At 34.7% G+C, this 25,464-nt stretch overlaps 1 protein-coding gene across 1 annotated transcript; it reads left to right on the top strand.

The window, feature by feature from the left end:
* Positions 1–4,850: 4,850 nt before the first annotated feature.
* LOC105498677 (annexin A1) lies at positions 4,851–23,707 on the top strand. Its single transcript, XM_011770938.2, has 13 exons — positions 4,851–4,987; positions 11,923–12,002; positions 12,096–12,204; positions 12,733–12,827; positions 13,654–13,767; positions 14,190–14,280; positions 16,164–16,243; positions 16,858–16,914; positions 18,491–18,584; positions 19,465–19,560; positions 20,846–20,904; positions 22,349–22,471; positions 23,365–23,707. Exons 2-13 carry the CDS (start codon positions 11,937–11,939, stop codon positions 23,419–23,421), a joined length of 1,041 nt encoding a protein of 346 aa, XP_011769240.1. The 5' UTR covers positions 4,851–4,987; positions 11,923–11,936; the 3' UTR covers positions 23,422–23,707.
* The last annotated feature ends 1,757 nt before the right edge of the window (positions 23,708–25,464 follow it).

Here is a 25,464-nt window from a genome sequence, read left to right as displayed (position 1 = left end):
CCAGAATAGATCATCCTGAATAGTGATCTTTTGCCAGTTACTTTTAACAAAGTATAATCATATTCGACTTGTAAATGAGAAAATGAGATTTAGGATTTATCAAGTTTCTCTTTGAAAGAAAATGTCATTTTTCTATTGGATAATAATCTATTTATAATAAAGTTAACCAAAATCCACCCCAACCAATGCAAAGCAAACATTTATTGTGACTTGGTCTGGAAACCTTTCATTACAAATTTAGCTACAAGATATTTACAGAATATCTTATAAAGTTTATAGTTTGTTTTATATATTTACTCCCATTTTAATTCTAGATCCATCCAGATCCATGTTTTTTATTTTTTAATATAGCATAAGGATCCAGCTTTTGTTTAACTATTCCAGTTTAAATAATTGTTTTAAATCACTTTTTAAACCTATTGAGTTAAAATAGAAATTGAAAACAAAATTATTAAATTGAAGGATATGAATCTTTGGTACATGTCATAAATCCATGGAGTTGTCAATGATTATGTGAAGACTTTCTGTATTTTTTGTGTTCTGATTACATAACAATTTTTGAATTATTGTATTAGAAATTATATGGTACTGGTATATCTTAGAAAGTATATAATCAAATGAACTTTCTTCTTTTTCATTAATAGACTCTAGTTTTTAGAGAAATTTTAGGTTTACAGAAAAATTGAGCAGAAAGTACAGAGAATTCTCATATACTCACTTTCCGCCTGCTCTTAGTTTCCCCTATTACTAATATCTTGGAATGTTGTGGTCCATTTGTTATATTGGTGAATACATTATTATTAGCTAATTGCCATAGTTTACATTAGGGCTTACTCTTCATGTTATACATTTCTATGCGTTTTGCCAAATGCAAACACCATTATAGTATCATACAGAATAGTTTCACTTCCCTAAAAATCTCTTTTATTTTTCTGAGACGTAGTCTTGCTTTGTTGCCCAGGCTGGAATACAGTGGCACAATCTTGGTTCACTGCAATCTCTGCCTCCTGGGTTCAAGTGATTCTCCTGCCTCAACCTCCTGAGTAGCTGGGACTACAGGTGTGCACCACCAAGCCCAGCTAATTTTTTTTGTGTGTTTTTAGTAGACGGGGTTTCATCATGTTGGTCAGTCTGGTCTTGAACTCCTGACCTGATAATCCGCCCGCCTCGGCCTCCCAAAGTCCTGGGATTAAAGGTGTGAGCCACCATACCCAGCCCACTTCCCTAAACATCTCTTATTTATTACTCCTCTCTGCCACCAACTCCTGGCAACCATTGATCTTTTTAATTTCTCTATAGTTTACCTTCTCCGGAATGCATCTTATTGGAAAGAAACAGACATAGCCTTTTCATACTGGCTTCCTTTTCTTAGCAATACTCATTAATGATTCCTTCATTTCTTTTCCTCGTTTAAAAGCATTTCTTTTTATCACTGAGTAATATTCCATTATATAAATGTACTGTAGTCTATGTATTCATTTACCTCTTAATGAATGAGAAATATCTCAGCTGCTACCAATTTTTGGTAATTATGAATAAATTGCTGTAAGCATACATGTGCAGGTTTTTGTGTAAACATGATTTCCTAACTCATTTGGGTAAATATCTATGAGCACAATTGCTATATTGCATTGTAAGACTGTGTTTACGTTTGTAAGTAACTGCTAGACTATTTTAAAACAGCTGGAACCTAGAAAGCAGAGTTTGACCTTTTGACCTTAACACATATCTTAATTTTCCTTCTGTAAAACTTCTTGAAAATGTATTGAAGTAAAATTTGTCATCATAGTGAATGTGACAAGGTCTTATTCTCTTACTTTAGAATAATATAGAGAGGGAAATGGATACTATATTCAGGGAAATAGAAAAAGACTTGTGAAATACAAAATTACTAATCCTAGCATGATCCTGATGTTGGAAGTATAATAGTTGAATCACCAAGTCATTGGCTGACTTTCCCTAAGTCACACAGTGATAGATACTAAGCCATCACTGAATCTGAGTTTTTATCTTCTCTAAGACATTCCACCCACAAAAGGAAATATAGAGAGGCAGGGAGGTAAGATCTTTTTCCCTAAGTGAAGTCCAACAAAGGCACCTCCCTTTGGCTTTCGCTACCCACGTGACTACTTCATTAACCTGAAAGAGTAAAATTTGAAAAAAATTCTGTCTTTAATTTATGTGAATAACTGAGGAATAATAATAAGGAGAATCCCAATAACTCAGTGTGTGTGTGATAATTATTTGCCATGTTAAGAGGCAAAGGGAAAAACATTTATATCACTAGTTCTCAAAATGCTTTGACCTGGGGACACATGAGAAATACACACTAAAATAATGATTTTCACTGGCTGTGGAGAGGGGTATGAGGAAGCTGAGGGGAGATTTTGGAATTTCAGTGAAATGCTGTTCTTGATCATTCAGAATATACCCTTTCTTCCATATAACAAATAATGCTTAGATAGAGCTGAATGTAAAGGATGAGGGGACACCTTACTAAGATCAGATATTTTGCAAGAGTCTTATGCACAATGAGATGTATGTGAGAGACTCCATATTTCCTCTCCTTGTTTTGTTTCGTTTCCTCTTCACTGTCAGATTCTAAACCAAATGAGTGAAAATAAACATGCTGTGAAAAACGTAACATATAGTGATTGATTTTAACTGTCTTTTTTCTTTCCTTCTCTTTCTTTATTTTCTCTGTTTGTAAAGTAAGCGGAGCCGATGAATCATCATCTTCTAGAAACAGCAAGTGGTGAGTCATTTATCTGGAGTATGTGGCGTTTCACCCACAAAAAAACATTTAACCCATGATTATCCCCTAACTGTTAATGATAACGTATTTTACTTGTTCTTTTATTTCCATAAATCTACTCGACATTATTATTGTGTGAAGAAAAAGATTCTGACAGATTATTCACAGCAATATACCTAGATGATTAGTGGCTTTCTTTTTGTTTTATGTTTAGGAGTTTCACTTGCCTTTAGTGTTACAGCTGGAAGTTAATTTTGGAAAAACATTCTTTTCAGTTTTTTTCTTAATTCTGCTACAATTACCATGTTTATTGTTGATATTTTAGGTTTGTCTATGTATTACAAATCTAAATACATAAAATAATTCCATTCAGTTTATGGCACTGGTAATAGCAGCAACAAAACAAAATGAGACTATATATGTGTTCTAGGTTGTTATATTTTATAAAATGTAAGTGAACTTTTTTCTTCATTTCACAAGAGCGTCACTGTACAGGAATGTTCCAATAGTTCCATTACCAGAGTTAGGAATACAAATGCAAATTAAAGACAAAAAGAAAACCAGATTTTGTATAATTATCTTATTCCTTCTCACCTGATGACATAAATATGGTATTAGAAAGTTAGTCTACATTTGTCAAGATCAATGTGCAATATCAGTTAACTTGTTAGCAGATAACTAATTATTTTTCAACTTACACATATGATAGTAAAAACATATATTGACATTTTCTGAAATATTTAGATTAGATGATCCTCCTACTTCAGGATATGTTGACTTCATTGATATTGGCCTTGAGAACTTAGACTGTATTATAAAATACTGTTGATCTTTACAAAGTATTTTCATTAACTTCCTGAACTTGATGTATTTTACCTGAGATATCTATGAGAAAAAGAGGAAAAGAACAAACCACCAAATGTAGCATAAATTGAGCCATAATGCTGTGAGAGTTTACACTTGTGCACTTTAATGGAAACATCATATAATATTTTGTTGGGTTTCACGAAGAATGAAAATGAGCCACTATGGAAGTTACCAGAACCAATTTTCCTTCCATCAGGTGGGAAATTTCTTATGGAATGTGTTCTGTAATAGTTGCTGATCCAATAATCTTTTCATTTCATAGGTCTAGTTCCTTGTTTTGTTGTTCAACTAGTTTCCATGTCAAAGATCTATGCGTATCAAAATTTATGCATAACTGATCTATATTACAATTTATATATACAGTTCTATGTAACTGACTCTATTTAAAAGAATTAATGTAGATAGGCCTTTTAATGTCAATGCTTTCATTGAATGTCATAATGATCAAATTTTTGGCATTACCTTTTTTCAAAATTTTTAGCCAATCTGGAACTTTATTACTTCTATATTTCTTATAACAACAAGCTATATCTAGGAACAAAAGTCTTTTGTTTTTGAAGGCAAAAAAAATATAAATAGAAAGTCATTCGGCACTGTGTAATGTTAAAATTTACAAATATTATGTTATTTCTCCATTGTCACAAGAATTCTAGTGGATAGACAACTTAGATAATGCTCCTATATACAAAAGTAAAAACAGCTAGGCATGGTGGCTCACACCTGTAATTCCAACTCTTAGGGAGGCAGAGGCAGGAGGATAGCTTGAGCCCAGGAGTTTGAGACCTGCCTGGGCAATATAACAAGAACCCATTCTCCACTAAACGGGAGGGAAAAAAAGACAACAAAACAAAAGTAAAAACAGGTTCAGGAAAATTAAATATGTCCCTAAAGTCACAGAATAATAAGTGGAGGTGGAATTCAAATGGAAAATTTTGTTTGTTTAGTTTTGAAGGTAACATACTTTTTTTAGTCTACAACCTATTTAACTACAAAAGTGTGCCAATCAGTGGTATTAGGATTGGGGCAGATGTATACTCTGAAAATAAAAGTGCAAAATAAATATACCATCTGGAAATAAAAGTGCAAAATACAGAGGGGGGAAAAAATCAGTCCTTCCATTTATTTTCCTTTGTAATGCCAGTTGAGTTGGTTTAGTGAGTAGTTTTGCAAGACTTGTTTCACTTTGTTTTTGGACATAGCTGAGCCACGTACTTCAAACAGAAGGCAGCCAATTACTAACTTCTGGTTGCTAGGTGTGGCTTCCTTTCAAATCCTATAAAATCAGGAGCCCAAGTCTCCACCGCTAGTGTGAAATCTTCAGAGAAGAATTTCCCCTTAGTTCTTTGCAAGAAGGTAGAGATAAAGGTAAGTCTGGGTTTTCCTTTCAGTTAGTTTTGGTTGTTTTGAAAACTTTTCTCATCACTATGTTAAATGTTACTGCTTCTACAGGATTTATGGTTAGTTGCATTTAACATGATAAGTCATTCATAAATCTTTCTGTAGAATTACATTGGATATTTGTATTTTAGGAATCACAAATTACAATGTTTTTGTTCTTCTTAGTTAACAAATACAAGTAAAAATATGATAAGTTTGCTTAATACTGGCTCATTGTACTCTTGGTAAGTTACCATGAGAAAGAAGGAAAGAATGTGCTTTTCCTTTGGTAGCCTTTAAAGAATGTGTTTTTCCTTTTCTTCCCCTTGAAATATTTCTTCCCAAGAGCTGTGTGTGTTTTACAGAGAAATCATGATGGGGGCTGCTTTTTGGGGGCAAGAACAAAAGTGATAAGAGTGAGCTGCAGGGAACTGTTTCAAAATAGTAGGACTTTCATAATTTATTTTCCTCTTTTGTAAGGAAAACAGGATAGATCAGACCTCAAAGTGATAATCATGCCCTTTGTAATAAACATTTTTAAATATATGTTATGTTTGCTCGTGCTATTTAAATTAAAAATATATGTTATGTTTGCTCGTGCTATTTAAATTAAAAATATATGTTATGTTTGCTCGTGCTATTTAAAATAAGAAGGTCCGCTTATTACTTGTTTCATTTAAAGAGGGTGTGGTCACATTCCTTTTCTTGGAGGCTCTGTGTCATATACAGGCTTTTCAAATGCTGGCTGGAAAACCTAAGAAGGGAAATACTTACTGGGTAGTGTCAGATACATTAGCCTAAGGGAATGTTAGTAAGGCCCTCTAACAGCTATTCCACTTGAGTGTTGCATGAGCTAATGGCCATAAAACTCCTTAGAAAAGCGCAAAGCAAAACTAAAGAAGAGTATTTACTGGTGTTGGATATATTTGTAAAAGTGAGATTACAAATCATGACCATATATCTGGGTATTTTTTCTTAAACATATTCCTTCAAAGATTTTTCTGTTTTTTCATTTTAAATGTTTATTAAATGTTCTGATTTCTTATGTTCACTGCTAGTTAATTAACAAGGATGAGATTTTTCCTGCCTCGATTACGTCTAAAAGATTGTATAAACTTTGAAAAAGCAATGTTACCCCCTTTCCACAGGAGTATTTTGGTAGCTGTGAGAGAGTGCACTTTGCAAATGACTCAAATGTGGTAAAATGTTGGTTTCATAATTCTGAAATGGCCTCTTCCCCAAAAGTGACATTACCACCCTAGCTCCAAGCTCAACCACATCTGGCACATAGTCAGCATTTAACAGATGTTGACAAAATACTTAAGAATAATATTATTAAGGAACCAACCAGAGTTTCAGGCTTATTAAATACTTTTTCAACCAAAATGTCTGCAAAGGTTGATTTCTGAAGATGACATTAGCTCTCTCTAGGCCTATTAATTTATGACATTTAAAATAAGAGCTAAACCAGTGGAATATTTTCAATGATAAACTATAAACAGTTTTTTGAAGTCAACTATTTCCTTTTCCTTTAAAGTTGGAGAGAATTTCATCAGGAAGCTCAGAACAGATCCAATTTACACAATACCTTCCTTCATTATGCTAGTTTTCTTCATCTTCATCCACTTGAAGTAAAATTTAAGATTGGCACTTCAGAGCTGTAAATGGATCTTAGATACTAATTACTTCAACATTTTTATTTTATAAATGAAGACCCTCTGGAGAAGCTAAATGTTTTTCTTGAGGTCAGATCGCCAGATAATCAAGAACTAGTACACTTCAATTTGTATTTTATATCCTATAGTTGTGGGGAGAAAATGTTTGTTAAATTAGTGTAGATATGTTTTTAAAAATATTAGCAATGATACATGATACTCATTCAATAATACTTATTAACATCCAGAATTCCAGGCATTTTGCTAGGTATTGGAAGTACATACATAATGAATATTATTATGTTAGCACGGGCCTCATGGCCTGCTCCTGGGGAATATAAATAAACCAATGGAAAGTGATAATACAGAATGGTGGGGCTGGTGTAGGGGTGAAGTCAGGATGCTATGGGAGAGCATGGAAGGTCACCTAATCCAGGACTGAGGAACGAATGAAGGGTTTCTGAAGAACATGATGAGGTCAATGCTGACGCCTCACTTAGGAGTAGCTATTAGTTAGGCAAAGAGAACTGAATGTGGAGAAGGAACAAGTATTCCAGGCAAGAACAACACCCTATCGAAAAGCCCGGAAGCAAAACATTAGTGAGGCTACCTTTCATAAATTGCTTTTTGTAAATCATGCCATTGTGTAGTCTTAATTGCCTTCTCTCATCAGGAAAGGTGTGGGAAGGACTTGTGAAATATATATTCGAGGAAAAACTATGCACAAGGCATGCATTTAAAAATAAACTCCCTAAGGCTGGGTGAAACTTGCCATGGTCTGCACAAGTTGACTGTTAATGAATTTGATTCTCAGGTGTGAGTTATTAAAAAGAACACTGATCATGTCGTTTTCTTTTTGGTCACTAATTTAAAAGAATAACATCCTTCCCTCCTTCCTTCCTTCCCTCCTTCCCTCCTCCCCTCCTCTCTCCTTCCTTCCTTCCTTCCTTCCTTCCTTCCTTCCTTCCTTCCTTCCTTCCTTCCTTCCTTCCCTCCCTCCCTCCCTCCCGCCTTTCTTTCCCTCCCTCCCTCCCTCCCTCCCTCCCTTCCTTCCTTCCTTCCTTCCTTCCTTCCTTCCTTCCTTCCTTCCTTCCTTCCTTCTTCCTTCCTTCCTTCCTTCCTTCCTTCCTTCCTTCCTTCCTTCCTTCCTTCCTTCCTTCCTTCCTTCCTTCCTTCTTTCTTTCTTTCTTTCTTTCTTTCTTTCTTTCTTTCTTTCTTTCTTTCTTTCTTTCTTTCTTTCTTTCTTTTCTTTCTTTCTTTCTTTCTCTCTCTCTCTCTCTCTCTTTCTTTCTTTCTTTCTTTTTTTCTTTCTTTCCTTCTTTCCTTCTTTCGAGTCTTGCTATGTAGCCCAGGATGGAGTACACTGGCATGATCTCGGCTCACTGAAGACTCCACCTCTTCCTAGGTTCAAGTGATTCTCCTGCCTTAACCTTCTGAGTAGATGGGACTACAGGCACTCACCACCATGCCTGGCTAATTTTTGTACTTTCAGTAGAGACGGAGTTTCGCCAAGTAATCTGCCCACCTTGGCCTCCTAAATTGCTGGGATTACAGGTGTGAGCGACCATGCCCAGCCAAAATATACAACACTTTGGAATCAAAAGGGATGGATTTATGTCACCATTCTTACCAGTACTAGCAGGAAGACTGCCTGAAAATAATACTCAGTTTTCCCAGATAGAAACTGAGGATAATGATGAAAGGCTGTTATTCCAAGCAAGGGTTAGTTGTTGCTGTTACTATCATTGCAAAACTCTGATAGTTCTAGATTGTAACCAGGAAGATATAATCAACCACAAAACTCAGCTTCCTCTGTCACAAATACTAGAGGTAGCCTTTCAGGAGGCTGAGAGATGGAAAAATGAAGGGGGTTCTCTTTTAGGACACATAAATATGCAAAAACTGCTACTCTTTAGAAAGTTATACATTCAAATAATAGATAAGTTGACATTGGTAGGCAATGCATATTCACAAAAAGACCATTAATTAGAAGAAATGTGAAATATTGTTAATTTCCTTATAGATTAGCCTATGTATAAATGGCTAATTTCACTTTCATTGAGCTCATGCTAAGTACTTAAATAAACTTAGTTTTAGAGCTTATTGTTGGTTAGTTGAAATCTGTATCGAGTTAGTTAAAATCTGTAAGTTGATAGAACAGGCTCTTTAAGATCTATTGCAAGCTTTATACACTGCAAACAAAAAGACAGAAAAAAGAAAACCTTTTGTGAACTCATTGGCACAGGTAGATTTTCATGCAGAGTATATGTACTGAGAGTCAGAATGGCTTATGGATAGAATTTGGCCAATATATATATAAAATGTATTTGGTATTTATTAGATGTATTATAATTATTAGGAAGCTCAGTTAATATGTGCAGTTGGCTTTGGGCCCTTAACCAGCTGTATGTGATAAAATCTGTTTCCTTTAGAGCAATTTCTATATCCTGCCTTGATGCTCCTGTCTTTAATCTTTGCTAAGAGCTAGTGGTGAATTTGGCTGAATTCAGATTCCGTTTTTCTCTAATTGATTTCTTGAAGAAAATTCTCTATTGGCTGCTTTTCTTTCCTAGATTATGCTTTTAGTCTATCCAAATACTTCAGGCTGGAATGTAGGAACTTAAAAGATATAAATCACAAAGCTATCTCCTCTAGGGATGCTCTCTCTGTCAAATAAGTGACTTAAACCACTTATTTTTGTTATCTTGTATTGTGTAATTAGTATACCTTTTCCTAGGCCCTGTCTAGCTTTTTTTTTTTTTTTTTTTTTAAATGGACATTATTCAAGTATTTTTTAGAAGTTAAAAAAAAAAAAACTACTATGGTAAAGTTTTTGTAAAGTTTATTTTGAAGTTATCAGAGACACCTTTAATTTTAGACTGGACTATATCTTTAGTCTTTGTTTTGCTTTCTTTTGAAGTTTTTATTTGCTATTTGAAAAGAATGGAATTAATGAACATGTTTTTATAAGTGATGGAGTAGTACTTTGCCAAATGATGAATTATAACACTTATTTTGATGATTCTTCTTTATCGAAGGCTTGGATGAGATGATGAAAACGGAAATTTAGAGTGCCTGAAGCTGCTAGAATTGCTTTTAAAGTATTGGGTGTGCCAATTAAGAAGTTGGAATATGAAACTCCATGTGGCAACCGCAATTGCATCAGACTAGATTGTAATGGGAACTAAAACCTTGTGCAAAATTGCACGTTGTTACTTCACCTCAGGAAACAATTTTAAATTTATCGATTAAATTTAGGAAAGAGGCAACTTGAAATGAGTGGAAAAGGTATTGGTTCTTCTCACAGATGACAGAATAGTAATAAGAGCAATCCCATGAGAATTAAGTGGAGATGGTTTCTACTTTGGATATTATTTTCTTCATGCATTCAGTGTTATTACTTGGAACTCCGGTTATTTTTTAGCAGGTGTAAATTGAAAGGGTTTGTCTGAACATGCTGTTGTGGAATTAGTTTATGGGTTTTATGCCTCATGAGTCATTTATCTTCATATCAAGAATTTAAAACTGCCAAGATTATCCTCTCAACCTCTCTCGCAAGCATTCATGAGAGTAGTCTCTAGAGGGGTGAAACAGAATGGTGTGGATAGACAGATCAGTGTAGACCTTGAGCAAGGCCTCTGAAAAACGTTCCCAGACTAAAAGGATCGTGATGGCTTTTTATGTGTGTGTGGCCAAAACAGAGAATACATTAATTTTTAATATATCTAAGATCTTAAAAATATATGTCTCATTAAATAAAAATATTGCCAAGTCATGATAGCCATTCAAGAAATTTCCTTTAAGATAGAGTTTGCCAAAAGAACATGCGTGTTACAAATTTCACCTCTAGGCTTCCCTTTAGAACCAAAAATCCTGTATAAAGTAATCCTTTTCTGGGTTTTTTGTCTTGGGTGGAAAAATACATAGGACTACTATTTAGACAGCTCAAATAGGATGAAATGTGAAGACAGCAATTATTTCAATGCTGAATAATTTTATACCAAGAAATAGAAAAGGAAACTAAATTATTCAGGGAGAAATATCACCTGGATATCTTTTTACAGATAAAATTTTAAATCTGAATTCACTTGTACAGGTTGTCACAGATTATTTTACCTTATAAATGTAATCATTGTCTGGGAGCGGTGGCTCACACCTGTAAATCCAGTACTTTGGGAGGCCAAGGTGGGCGGATCACCTGAGGTCAGGAGTTCAAGACCAGCCTGGCCAACATAGTGAAAACCTGTCTCTACTAAAAATACAAAAATTAGCTGGGTGTGGTGGCCAGTGCCTGTAATCCCAGCTACTCAGGAGGCTGAGGCAAGAGAATCACTTGACCCCAGGAAATGGAGGTTGCAGTCCTATCACTGTACTCCAGCCTGGGCGACGGAGCAAGACTCTATCTCAAAAACAAAAACAAAAACAAAAGCAATCATTAAGCTTTTCATCTAGCCATTACTTTTGGACAGGTTCTCATTAATTCTACATAGATGGTCTAATGGTCTACTAAACAGTGTTCTAATCCTCCATCTTGTCTATCTCTTAGCCATTCTCCATGATACAGGATGAATGGTCTTTCTGAAACATAAATGAAACCATGCTGCTTTAAAAAAACACACAAAAAGAAACCCTTTTTGTGGACACATTTAAACTTCTTGTTTCAGTTTCTGCCAACATTTCTCGCTCCAGCAAACTTTCTTCAGCTTCCCAAATATGACAAGCTTCTTGTTTGTGCTCTTTAACTTTTCTGCCAGGTTAATTTTGACTCATTTCAAGAGAGGCTTCGGTCAGCCAGGGCCTACTCTAAGAAGTTTCTTTAGCCTTTTTGTTTTCCTGTGGAGAACACACACTAGTTTTAAGTCCTGAGGGTACATAAGATGATTTTTCAATGTTTTTGTACTCTCAGTGCTTGGCATATGGTGGATGGTCTATAAATTTAGAACAATGTAGGGAACCACAAAGTCCTCTCTTCAGCCTGTGTGCTTACTTGTAGTAGTTGTCTGATCCCTGAAGTTTAGAATTGAATATGCCAAGAAAGAGTTCAGTTTCAGAGAGGAGGGTATGGCTTCATTTTAAGGATAAAAGCTTCCTTTAAAAAAAAATAAAGTTATGTCTTACATTTTGTTATGCTCCTAAATGTAGTTAATCCTGGAAAGTAAGAGCAAGGCTACTCTCTAATGCTGCCTCTTATGTATGTAAGAGGTGAGGAAGGAGAGGTTGTGTATGGTGCATTTGTTTTGTAAAAGCATCTACCTGTTTTCTTTCCAGACACTTTTTCAAAAATGGCAATGGTATCAGAATTCCTCAAGCAGGCCTGGTTTATTGAAAATGAAGAGCAGGAATATGTTGTAAGTAGAGTGATAATAAAATGATGATTGCAATATTGAAATAAAAACGAATACAAGTAAATGGCCATTAATTTATTTCTCTCTCATTCTTAGCAAACTGTGAAATCATCCAAAGGTGGTCCTGGATCAGCAGTGAGCCCCTATCCTACCTTCAATCCATCCTCGGATGTCGCTGCCTTGCACAAGGCCATAATGGTTAAAGGTAATGTGTTTCCTGAAAACAGTTCCCTCCTGGACGTTTCAGAATGGCTATTGGAATGACTGTCAAAAAACAGACATGTGCAATGGGAAGAATCTGTTTCATTTTGAAGATAAAAAATTTCTTTGCCAAATGAAGATATAATTATTTACTTAACACTGAGGAAATTGTGTTCAAATCCGTGGAATGTCTACTGTTACAGCAGATATTACTAGCTCATTTCTAGCAGAAACTCCATGCTGAAATTAAAACCTCTGTTCACACATAGAGTTGGAACTAGGATCAAACACTGCAACACTGAGGGCCAGGAAAAGTTAATTGTCTCTTCCTTTCTCACTCAAATGAATGAAATGTCATTCTCCCAATTGCTTCCCTGATATATAGTATAACATTGATTTTCTATGCTGATAAATAATTTATACCTCTTAATTTGTTAAGAAGTTCATTTGGAACATCTCGATAATGAATTCTTTTATGTCAACTGATGATGAAGAAAATTGATGTTAAAGGCTGTCGGCCCTTTATTTCCAGGTGTGGATGAAGCAACCATCATTGACATTCTAACTAAGCGAAACAATGCACAGCGTCAACAGATCAAAGCAGCATATCTCCAGGAAACAGGAAAGGTGAGTTAGAGTGGTAAAGTTAGATATTCAATTTCAGCATATTTATACTTAACCATGGATTCGGAAGCACAGTTACCTAGTTCTTGAAGTTTCTAACCACTGTTTTCTCATTATATCTATGATTGGGATTGCAGTGTTTATCCACTTTGTTGCAATTGAATCCATTTTATCAAATTTCCTATTTTATACATTAGTCATCTTGGTGTATATTCTTTGCAGATGTGGTGCTTTGGGGTCAAATTTTTAATTTGAACATAAACACCAAGATTGCTGCTGTCAATAAAGAATATGGTCTGATTGAAATGTACTAATATTTAAACTGAGCTGTTTAATGCCTAAAGTTTATATATAATTCTACTTTAAAAATAAACCTTATGTCTTTTATACCAAATATGAGTTTTTTAAAGCAACAAAATTAGAAAACTATATAATTTCAATATCTGATTATACTGCTTATTTGAGAAGTACAAACCTCAAAGATTGGAAACATGAATATATTATTTTAAAAGTAATTTTACTTCTGTTTTCTGTTAGCACACAGTCCGCTTTGTGGTTTCTCCCCTGTATAAAAGACTACTAACCTATCCTTTAAGAAGTTATCGATGAATTCAGTAAATTTTATTCTAATCCCTCTAGATCTAAAAGAATAAGATAATGTTTCAAAATATTTGGTACACGTTGTATGTGAAGGAAAGAAGCTCTAAAAGATGGTTGGGTTTAGGGATGAGTTGTATGATGACTTAAAGTCAGGTAATACCACATTTTTTAACCTAGCACGTTACTTATTTGAAGCCCTGATTCTAATCTTTTTTTTTTTTTTTGGTAGCCCCTGGATGAAACACTGAAGAAAGCCCTTATGGGTCACCTTGAGGAGGTTGTTTTAGCTCTGCTAAAAACTCCAGCGCAATTTGATGCTGATGAACTTCGGGCTGCCATGAAGGTAAATCACCCAATTTAAGCAAACTCCTTTCCTCAAGAGGATGTATTGGGCAAGTCACTTATGCTTATGTTCTTTTCAAAATCTAGTACAGTGGCCATCAATCAGTGGGAGGTTGAAGGATAAATAAATTAATAACTCAATGAATTAATATATACATGAAAACGTAAATGTTGGCACTAACACCTTTCACGTCATGTCCCTGTATGAGTCATATATTTGCATTTTTATTTTTACCCAAAATATTGATGATAAACTTGTTTTGTTTTAGAGCAATGTAATAGAGCTTATTGTAATTATTAAATAGTGTGGGTGAAATTTACTAAATGACAGAGTCAAACAAATTTTGGAACACCAAAAACTAGTTGATCCTCTTGAATGAAGATTTTTTTCTACATTTCTCCTTTTCTTCTCTTCAAATTTAGGGCCTTGGAACTGATGAAGACACTCTGATTGAGATTTTGGCATCAAGAACTAACAAAGAAATCAGAGACATTAACAGGGTCTACAGAGAGGGTAAGTTGTAATGTCCAACAGTCCAAGTGCCTTAGTTGAAAAGGAAATCTGATATACTTTCTTAAAATTGAATGTGTATGTTAATTATGGCAGCTCTGGAATCTCTACATATCAAAATGTTTCTTTATTGTTTGGCACATGTCTATTAAATGCTGTTACCAGGCAACGCTTGTGTTGCTAGGTTGTTGACAACGGAGATGGTGTCCCAATCCCCAACAAGCTTGCATTTTAATATAAAATTTTCCTCTAGGATAAATGGCCACATACAATTATAATGGAAACCTCAATTGAGAGCACCGAATTTTTAAAAATTTCTGAAAAACATTTTTCTATTATTCTGGAATGTGTTTTATAAAAATGTCCCAATGTCATTTATTTTGAAAAGAATACATAATAACAAAAAAAATCTTCTAACAAAATGCTCTTCATTTGTCCTTGAAAAAGTAAAGAATTAGGTGCTTATAATTCTCTGTTGGAAACCTTAACTTTATCGTTATGAACATAAGCAACTCACTCTTTATCTCCAGTTAAATTCACAGAATAAAAGACTAGTCTTAGCTTATTTTGTCTCTTCAGTGAAGCATCTCATTTAAATGATGTGCTCAACACTAAAAAGAGGGTAATTGCAAATCTGTTACCATTTTCCTTCTCTTATTTCCCTGAGCTGCTGGCTTTTTTGCTTTCCCAACCCAATATGTGGCACATGGAAGATCTTTCTGCTTGCTTCTCATACCAAGCATGGAGAATACAATAGCTTTTGCATGTCGTTTTCAGAGGAATTTAATAAAATAATAAAAATAAAGAAGCTTTTAAACCTCATTTTCTGCAATTCTTATTTAATTACCAATGTTTATGTTAGATCCATGTATTAGTGATAATAATAATAATAATTTTCTGTTTAATAAAACAGAGTTTATAAAAATAAGTGGTTTTTTTTAATTATGCCATGATACAGGCCAGTGATAGCTTATTAAATTGCTCAGTTTCAAGTTGTTTTAGTCTGTTTGTTGCTATAAAGGAATATCTGAGACCAAGTAATGTATAAAGAAAGGAAATACTGTAAAAAAGTATGGGACAGCGTCTGCTTCTGATGAGGGCCTCATACTACTTCTTCTCATGGGAGAAAGCAGACAGAAGCAGATTATGTGCAGAGAGGGAGAGAGAGAAAAGGAGGTGCCAGGCTCTTAAACAGCCAGTTCTTAAAGAAACTATAAATGAGAAATCACTCACACCGAGCCATTCATGAGGGATCTGCCCCCATTATCCAAACATCTCCCAACAGGCCCCACCTTCAACAATGGAGAATAAAGTGCAACATGAGCCTTGGCAGGGCCAAACAAACAATATCAAAACCATAGCACTAGTCAATTACAAATTCAATTTATTTTTCCTATTACAATATAATTTTACGTAGTTAAGCAGAAGTGTTTACACACACATAAATCATCAAACTGCGTTACTTATAAGACATTTATAGTTTTTAAACTAAATAATTTGTATTCAAGCAAGTACCTCATTTTGTTCTTTTAAACAATTATTTTATTCATTCTATTGCTTAAATTCTGCCATGTTGTATTTCAGAATTAATTACTAATGTATACCTATACAATTTATTCTTAACAAAAGCTTTATGACTGTGAATTTTCAATCACAGTATTATCTAAATTGCTCCCATTGCTTCATATGAAATAAATTCAATGATCCAAAAATTTATCTGCTTTAATTTTTCTCTTCTTATTTAAAAATGATAATATTTTGAAACGTGTTCCATAAGTCATTGAACACTATGGCACTGTGAATTTTCAACCAACTTAGAGATGTCAGACATTCTTCTTATTATTCATCACTGGTTTACTATAAAATCTATTTTTCTCTTTTCTCAGAACTGAAGAGAGATCTGGCCAAAGACATAACCTCAGACACATCTGGAGATTTTCGGAACGCTTTGCTCTCTCTTGCTAAGGTACAACTCAGATACTTTAGGAAATGCCTCTTGTTTTATAAAGACTAATTTCTTAGTCCATTTTGTGTTCCTATAAAGGAATATCTGAGGCTAGGTAATTTTTAAAGATAAAAAGGTTTATTTGGCTCAGGATTCTGATGGCTAACAAGTTCAAGATTGGGCATCTGTGTCTGGTGAGAGCCTCAGGCTGCTTCCACTCCTCACAGAAGAGGAAAGGGAGCTGGTGTGTGCAGAGACCACATGGCAAGAAAGGAAGCAAGAGAGAGAATGGGGAGGTACCAGCCTGTTTAACAACCAGCTCTTGTGGTTCTCACGAGCAAGAACTTATTCCCAGAGATGGCATTAATCTCTTCGTGAGAGATCAGCCCCAGGACCCAACTACCTCCCTCTAGGCCCCACCTTTAACACTGGGGATCAAATTTCAACATGAGGTTTGGAGGGGAAGAACATCTAAAATCATCGCAAGTAAAATCTTGGATCTGAACTCCATTTAGAAATGAGTAACAGAATATCTTTTTCTCAAAAAATATTATTTATCTGAGGTTAAGAGAATTAAGTAAATCATGCAATTACATGCTAGAGAAGAACTTACAATAGAATGGGATTTCTTTCAGGGTGACCGATCTGAGGACTTTGGTGTGAATGAAGACTTGGCTGATTCAGATGCCAGGGTAAGGAAGTGCTTACAAAATACTGCTGCAGTCCTTCTTCCTACCTTAGGTGGGGCTACCACATGATGCCCTGTGAAAGCAAATCTAAGATCTCCTGAGAGACCTATGGCTTCTTAACGTACATTTCCTGAATGAGGCATGACTTTCTGTAGCCCAAAAGAGAAAAAATGTAGTCTTTGTAAGTTTTCAATATCTCTCATTATTCATAAAACCAGAGAGAACTAAAGAAGGACAATACAAATTTGATTTGTCATTCACAAGAACTGTTTGTTAAAAAAAACTCTGACCTTTCATTGAACTAGGTATAAGAAAGGAAAGTGTAATTTTTTTATTATATGAATGGAAAGAGTAAGCATACTTAACATTATTTTTAACAGAGAACTTTGGAATGGTTTATAGATGTTGATTTATATTGTTAAAATATTACTGCAATGATAAGAGTATAGGATAAATTATAATAATATATACTTTCTAACATATTGTTTTATATAGTTTCAGTGACATTGCTGGTTATTTATATGCAAAACCACTGGCAATGTAAGAAAAATCATACCATTTTAAAGTCTGGAATTTCCATTTAAAACAGACAACTAATGTTTGCATTATGCCTTCTCATGGAACAGTATTCTCTAGAGAATTCATTACAATGCTTCACTAAGGATAGAGATTTCTTTGTGTACCTCCATCCACTTCTGCTATACCAGTACATTATCATGTACATAATTGGCACTCATGAACTTTTTGTTCAATAAATGCATACATATCAGATCAATTTGCTTGAAAAGTGCAAAATAACTTTTTACATACATTGGAGGTTTTATCATTTCAATAGAAATTGTTCAAGCATATTAAAGAACAAGAGTTAGCATTTGAATAATTGCCCATAATAAAAAATTCTTATTTGCTTTTGACATTTCTGAGTTTGCTTTCCATTTTAAGACTGTCAGGGTTCTTAATATATATTTATGGAGGCTACATGGATTAGTGTGACCCAAGAGAATGATGGTAGTTAACATTTCAAAGTTAATAGAGACTGCTTGTGACAAATAGGGCAGGGATCATATTTTTCATATATAATAGAAAAAAAATCTGTAATTTAGTAAGGTTGAAATATTTGTCTAAGATTATACGGCTTTGAAATTGCAGAGTCAGAATTTGAATCCAGAAATTCTAACATCAAAATGCAAGGTCCAGGTTATGGTTGAATTATTGATTTATAAGTAACATTTGCTGATAATTACTTTGAACAACAGAGTAAAAAATCTTTTTAGAGATCCCCGTGGAGTTGTCTTGCTATAGAGCATAATCTTGAAGCAATTTAGTTCAGCAAACATTTATTCTGCAAACATATATTCAGTCTCTAGTGTTTACAAGGCACCTTGAGAGAAACTGTGGGAGATATTTGACAAACAAAATAAGGTCCCTATCTTTAAAGAACTTGCAATCTTATTGTTGACTACTCTGATTGTATTGGGCACAAAGCGACTGCCTAGATAATCTTTGACAAGGTCTAACATTATTGTGCAGATATTATTTCAGCAGATAGTGAAGTGTTTACTTTTATGTTTCTTGACAGGCCTTGTATGAAGCGGGAGAAAGGAGAAAGGGGACAGATGTAAACGTGTTCAATACCATCCTTACCACCCGAAGCTATCCACATCTTCGCAGAGGTAACAATAAATTTTTTTTTTCTGGAATCTGTTTATGGAAGATGCAATTTTCTTCTTTGAGAACAAATAAGAGAAAGTAAAAACAGAACCCTTTATCAATATCTCTCCTGTATCAAACAGATATAGCTTTCCTGACTCGTTATTTGTCCATTTGTCCAATTTTGTAAAGCCACTACTTTATAATATTTAATACATTTTGTGACTTGGGCATGTGGAACATCATTTTGTTATTTTCACTGCTTTTACTCCCCTGAAAGATTTGGAATATATGTGGGAAAAGACATGCATAACAGAACAAATGAAATTAGTATGAAGAAAAACAAAACAAAACAAAACAAACCCTTAGAGCTAAATGAAGAAAGAAATATGTAGGTGCTTTGGAAAAACAACAAGACAAAACTCAGAAAAAGGCCTGGCCTTTGAGTGCAAGATTTAGCTCTTAGCCTCTTGGAAGCCAAGGCAATGGAAAAGTCATGATGATTACCAAAGTTCATCATCTTATAATGGTATACTGATTTCTACTGTTAAATGTAAGAGAAACTTAGTGCACAGGTCTTTATATAAGGGAAGATCCATTTGCTGTGGTTCTTAGAACTGCTGTAGGAAGTGTTATGGTTGTCAATCACATGCCATTTCTAATAACTGTCAACGCTTGCAAACACTTCCCCAAAATATACAGGAATACCAAAATGGCCATGTGAGTTACATTCCTAGGAGAGGATTAAGTATTCATGTTATGATTAATTGTGTATATTGCTTTAAAAGGTGTAGCCAAAGTTGTTATTCTAAAAAATTCTTTGAGTCAGTGGCCTTGACTTTGCTAAAGTTTTCTAAAGAAAAGGATGTTTTGTATGTATCTTAGTTTAAATGTAATATTCAGTGTTTCAGAAATACACCAAGTACAGTAAGCATGACATGAACAAAGTTCTGGACCTGGAGTTGAAAGGTGACATTGAGAAATGCCTCACAGCTATCGGTATGTAGTCCTGCAACTGAAAGAGTTTTCTAACTAGAAATTGTATTTTCAATGCTATCCTATACTTAACAACAACAACAGCAACAAAACCAATAAAAGAAAAAAACAACCAGTAGTGGTGCATCTGTTTCAACTGAAGCAACATAAAAGATTGGCAAAGTACTATAACCTTAATAACAACAGATATTATTCCCCTTTTCGAAAATATGGAGAGATAGACTATACTTACTGAGCACCTACTTATATCAAGCAATGTACCAGGCTGGGCACACACCACAGAGGCAATTCAGAATGGTCATTGAGAGCACGGGATCTGGAAACAGATAAATGTAACTTCAAATCCTGGTCTACTGCTTGTTAATTGTACAATCTTGGGCACGCCCAGGAAAGTCTGGTTCAGTGGGTCTGAATTGGCTTCTAAAAATCAGTACTTTTTAAAGATTTCCCAGGTTATTCAGAAAGCCATTAGGGTTGGGGAACCTATGTTCTCAAACAGTGTTTCTCACACGTGACTACGCACTTGAATCCCCTGGAAAGCTTGTTAAAATGCAGATTCTGATTCCCCAGGTCTGGGGCGGAGCTTAGATTCTGCTTTTCTGACAAGCTCCCCATTGATGCCAATGTTGTTGGTCCATAGATCCCAACAAGATGAAGAACACTATGAATTGACATGTGCTAATATTATTTGGGTTCTGCTTTATATTTAAGCCCATCCTATCCCAGAGTGTTTTATTTATTCATTCATTTATTTTTACTTATTTGTTTGTGCAACTCTTATTTTAGATGCAGAGGTGCATGTGCAGGTTTGTTCCATGCGTGTACTGCACTCAGGTAGTGAGCATAGTACCCAATAAGTAGTTTTTTGACCCATGCACCCTCTCTCCCTGCCCTCTCTCATAGTCTGCAGTGTCTGTTGTTCACAGAATGTTCTTTTAAAATGTTCTTATAGTAACATAAAGTACTTATACAGCCTCGAACACTTAGTAGTTTCTCCATTTCCAAGGAGAATATATGCAGAATAGCACTAACTACTGAAATTGCTGTTGAAATGTATTTAAGGTAATAAAAAATTGGTCATCAGGGGAGAGAATATTCAAAACCACCATCTAGAGTGTCACAAATATCTTCTCATAAGTTAACTGCCCTATACTGGGAGATGACAGGTGAAGAATGGTGATGAGGGATAGAATCCTGTTGGCAAAATTCTACATTTCCTGTTTCTTTCATATGCATATTTCATTTTTTTCATGGTAAATACATCAACTAAAATTTTCTCCTCTTACAGTGAAGTGTGCCACAAGCAAACCAGCTTTCTTTGCAGAGAAACTTCATCAGGCCATGAAAGTACGTACCATTCTACTTATATGCCCTGCTTAGAGGAAGAATTATTTGTAGAAAGAACAGAAAACCTCATATTGTTTGAAAATCACACATTTAATATCTTCCCATTAGAGAGAATCATTGTTCTATTCAATGGAAGAGGTAATACACTACCTTCTTAGAATAAACTTCTGTTAGATTCAGTCCCTTTTGTTTACAGGTGAGATTGTAAAGTGAGCCTGGTAAGTGATTTATAGCTCACTTGTGATTTGCTTAAAACCTGTGTGGCCACTGGAAAGGTGATATACTTTCTTTTTTAATGCATAATTTTAGTGGCCTACTTCCTCTATGGTTGTGAGTTTTATAATCTCCCACTTTATGAGTCTGAATTGTCGTTTTTATTACTCTGTCTTTCATGCCACAGATTAATAGTTGACTCTTTTGAAATGTCATTCTATGATTAAGGATGTAGAAAGATGTATTTGAGATCAGCTATGTCACTTTTACTTTACTCTCTGACACGCATGGCATTATACAAGGTGCCATTTCTGTACTGATAGTTTGAGCCCATAAATGAAGAGTATGAAGTTATCTTCGTTTTTTCTTTGCAGCTCCAAAATAAAGAGGTTTTCAGAGAAAGAGAAAGAGAGAAAGATCTAACTGTTTGAATAATATGAAGGAGCATCTATGAAATGATAGACGTGCTAGGTACTGCTCTGTGGTGGTTAGCATAGTTGCTGCCCCTTTCTGTGATACTCTAGTGTGATATTTCATTGGGTAATGATGAACACCTGGTGCCATGGAAGAGCAAAGTGGGACATATACTCCAGACTCTGGAAATTCATGTAGCATTGCTGTCAGCTAAACTAAGACCTGAAGTTTGAATAGAAATGAGCCAGGTGAGGGCAAGAGTGGAAGAGATAGGGGATAAAGCAAGGGTGATCCAAGAGGAGGAAGTAACCCACACACAGGCTTTAACAGAACCTTTTCAAGACAGTAAGTATAGAGTGAAGGTGCACAGTGGAAGAGATGGTAGAATTAGGCAGGATATTGTAAGTCTTGAAAAGAATTAGGCAGGATATCGTAAGCCCTGATTAGTTTCTATCCTAAGAGCAACACAAGATCACGGATAGTATTTTAGATAGATAGACTAGACTATTAGATTTCCAGTTTAGAAGTTCCCTTTATTTGTAATTACTGAATAGTGTAGAGACTGGATGGTGAGAGACAAGTTAGGAAGTTGACAGCTCTCTATACCTACCGCTAATGTAGAGGATTGTTTATTTTCATTTCATTACCATTTGTGTAAGGGGTGTGTGTGTGTGTGTGTGTGTGTGTGTGTGTGTGTGTATAGCTAGTTTCTCTATAGAAATTATATGGAAGAGTAAGAAGCCTTAACTTTAAAATTGATGTTCTTTAATGAGAGTATTTTCTGAATATAAGAGACACCATCATTTGTTTTGGCCAGGGTGCTGGAACTCGCCATAAGGCATTGATCAGGATTATGGTTTCACGTTCTGAAATTGACATGAATGATATCAAAGCATTCTATCAGAAGATGTATGGTATCTCCCTTTGCCAAGCCATCCTGGTATGTTGTGATTCCTCTAATGCCATCCCCACAAATGAAAGTTCTTTTTGCAAGCTCTTCAAAGAGAAGAATTGACTTATTGTATCTATAAATTTAATATGTAAGATTAATTTAATATAGTATGGTGTATACTTCATGAGTAAATTGAACTTTCACTGGTAAAATCTACTAGTGAGTTCTCTACTGAAATACTAGGTACATTTTTCAACCAAAGTCATGGAAACATTTAGTTTCCCATGCATAAATTCAGAAAGCAAAATATTCTAGTGTTCCCCCTAAAGTAGATAGACATTATGGTTTATTTTGCTATTAATATTGGTCAGAGGATTAGAAACTTCTTATTCAAAATATTTATCTTAATTTTATCACATGTAAAATGTTTAAAACTTATGTTCAAGTTATCTCATAAGAATGTTAAAAAAAACATGACAGAGCAGTCAAGGGTTTTGGACTTATTGAAAGGTAGATAACTATTTAAATTTAATTAATTATTCATATTGGACAACTAAAATCTACCCAGAAAACGTGAGAAAATTACAGGCACTATACGTTTCTCTTCTTCTGGTGAGTGAATCAGGTATTTCCTCACATAGGATATGAGATTATATTGTGTTATACTTATTTAATTCTGTATGATATTTCATTCATAGAAAATAATGGCACTAATATAAAACATAATTAATTCAGAGAAGTTTGTAATCTCAGTCTTGAAGGCTATTGCTTTTTAATGAAATGATAAAAAAATGTCAGTTATCTGTTGTACATATTGTTTAATTAAATGAATGGTAATGTATAATCTCATCTACAGCTAAGTCTAAAAATAATTCTTGTATAATTAAAAAAATTAGAGTAATTATGGTTTCGAGTAACATACTTTACTTTTGAATCAACAGGATGAAACCAAGGGAGATTATGAAAAAATCCTGGTGGCTCTTTGTGGAGGAAACTAAACATTCCCTTGATGGTCTCAAGCTATGATCAGAAGACTTTAATTATATATTTTCATCCTATAAGCTTAAATAGGAAAGTTTCTTCAACAGGATTACAGTGTAGCTACCTATATGCTGAAAAATATAGTCTATAAATCATTTTTATATTGTAACTCTGTATAATAGAGACAAGTTCCTTTTTTAAAAATGTTTACCCCAAACCATAAAACCCTATACAAGTTGTTCTAGTAACAATACATGAAAAAGATGTCTATGTAGCTGAAAATAAAATGACATTACAAGACAATTGGTGTGTCATTGACTCTTGTATTTTGATTTTTTTATGTGTAATTCAGTGGTTTAATTTGACATCAAGTGATAGGAGCCTGAATCCTAGGTTATAATTATTTAATGAAATAGAGTTCACATTCTGAATTGAATAAAATAGTTATAGATTTTGACTAGGGACACTACATTTTATCATCTGTGTACAGACTATTGAGATGGTGTCCCTGTATAATAAATTTATTGCACTAGCATTATAACAATTTGGTATATTCTATATTTCATTAACTAGTATAAAGATGAAATGGCAATATTTGTAAAAAGTTCTCATGTTTGTTTCATGGTAAGTTTACATTTATTTTTTCTAAGAAACTGCCAAATTGTTTTCCTGAGTGGTAATACTATTCCACTTTACCACCATAAATCTAACATTGGTTCAGTTTCTCCATATCCTTGTCAGCATTTGAAGTTGTCACTATTTTGTATTTTTAGCATTGCTATTTATTGATTTATTTGAGACAGAGCCTCGCTTTGTTGCCCAGGCTGGAGTGCACTGGTGTGATCTCGGCTCACTGCAACCTCCATCTCCCAGGTTCAAGTGATTCTCCTGCCTCAGCCTCCCGAGTAGCTGGGATTACAGGCATCCACCACCGCACCCAGTTTTTCGTATTTTTAGTAGAGATGGAGTTTTGCCATGTTGGTCAGGCTGGCCTTAACTCCTGACCTCAGGAGATCCACCCGCCCTGGCCTCCCAAAGTGCTGGGATTACAAGCATGAGCCACTGTGCCCAGCGCTTTTTTTTAAAATTTATTGTCGAATTTTGAAAATTCTTTATACATTCTGGATATTAGTCCATCAGATATATGGTTTGCAAATATTCTGTGGTAGTCTATAGCTTTTCTTTTCATCCTCTTAGCAGGTTCTTTTACAGTGCAAAAATTTTCAATTTTAATGAGATCCAATTTATTATTTCTTTTCCTTTTATAGTTGTACTTTTGATGTCATGTCTCCAAGTTCTTTAACCCTTGGCTTTAATAATTCATGTTTTTGCTAAAAATTTTATGGTTTTACATCTTACATGTAAATTTGTGATCCATTTCGAGTTGATTTTTGTATAAAGGGAGAGACTTAGGTCTGGTTCTTTTTTGGTTGGCGTCGTTATAAATGTCCAATTGCACCTGTACCATTTGTTGTTGGTTGAAAAGGGTATCCTTTGTTAATCTGCTTTTGCACTGTCATCAAAAACAATTGGATATATTTGTGTTGGTCTTTCTTTAATTTTTGATATTTATGTTGAATGAAAATATAAGACCTTGCAATTTCTCATTCTCTAAGAATAGATTATAGATATCAATTTAGTTACGCTGTTTATTTCAAGGAGAGCATCAGCTATGGTACGAGCTCTTTTTTAAAAAGACAATAGGAAGAGTTACTTTCCCGTGAGCATCTTCTTACCAGGTAGAGCTGGATAAAGGTGGTAACAACTTATTCATCCTCAAAAGACTTGGGTTGCGGGAGGCGGCGCTTCCAGTGAGCTGAGATCCAGTCACTGAACTCCACTCTGGGCAACAGAGAAGATTCCGTCTCAAAAAAAGCCTTGGGTTGGCCATGGGATATTCTGATCACCCTGAGATGCAATCAGAGTTAACCCTCCTTCACCTGCTTGTAGCTTGTCTTGATCATTGACCTTAACTTTCTGCTACACACACCTGTCCTGCGTATCATGTGTTATAGTCACGATTACTTGGTGCACAGCATACTGGCAAATGGGTTGACAGA

The sequence above is a fragment of the Macaca nemestrina genome, chromosome 14 (genome assembly GCF_043159975.1).
Source record: "Macaca nemestrina isolate mMacNem1 chromosome 14, mMacNem.hap1, whole genome shotgun sequence".
NCBI classification, from domain to species: Eukaryota; Metazoa; Chordata; class Mammalia; order Primates; family Cercopithecidae; genus Macaca; species Macaca nemestrina.
The sequence above is the reverse complement of the archived record's forward strand: the minus strand, read 5'-3'. Positions and strand labels throughout refer to the sequence as shown.

Coding starts and splice junctions, on each gene's coding strand:
- LOC105498677 (XM_011770938.2), top strand. CDS start 11,937: ATGGCAATGGTATCAGAATTCCTCAAGCAGGCCTGGTTTATTGAAAAT. Junction 16,244..16,857: donor CTTTGCTCTCTCTTGCTAAG/GTACAACTCAGA, acceptor GATTTCTTTCAG/GGTGACCGATCTGAGGACTT. Junction 19,561..20,845: donor GAAATGCCTCACAGCTATCG/GTATGTAGTCCT, acceptor CTCCTCTTACAG/TGAAGTGTGCCACAAGCAAA.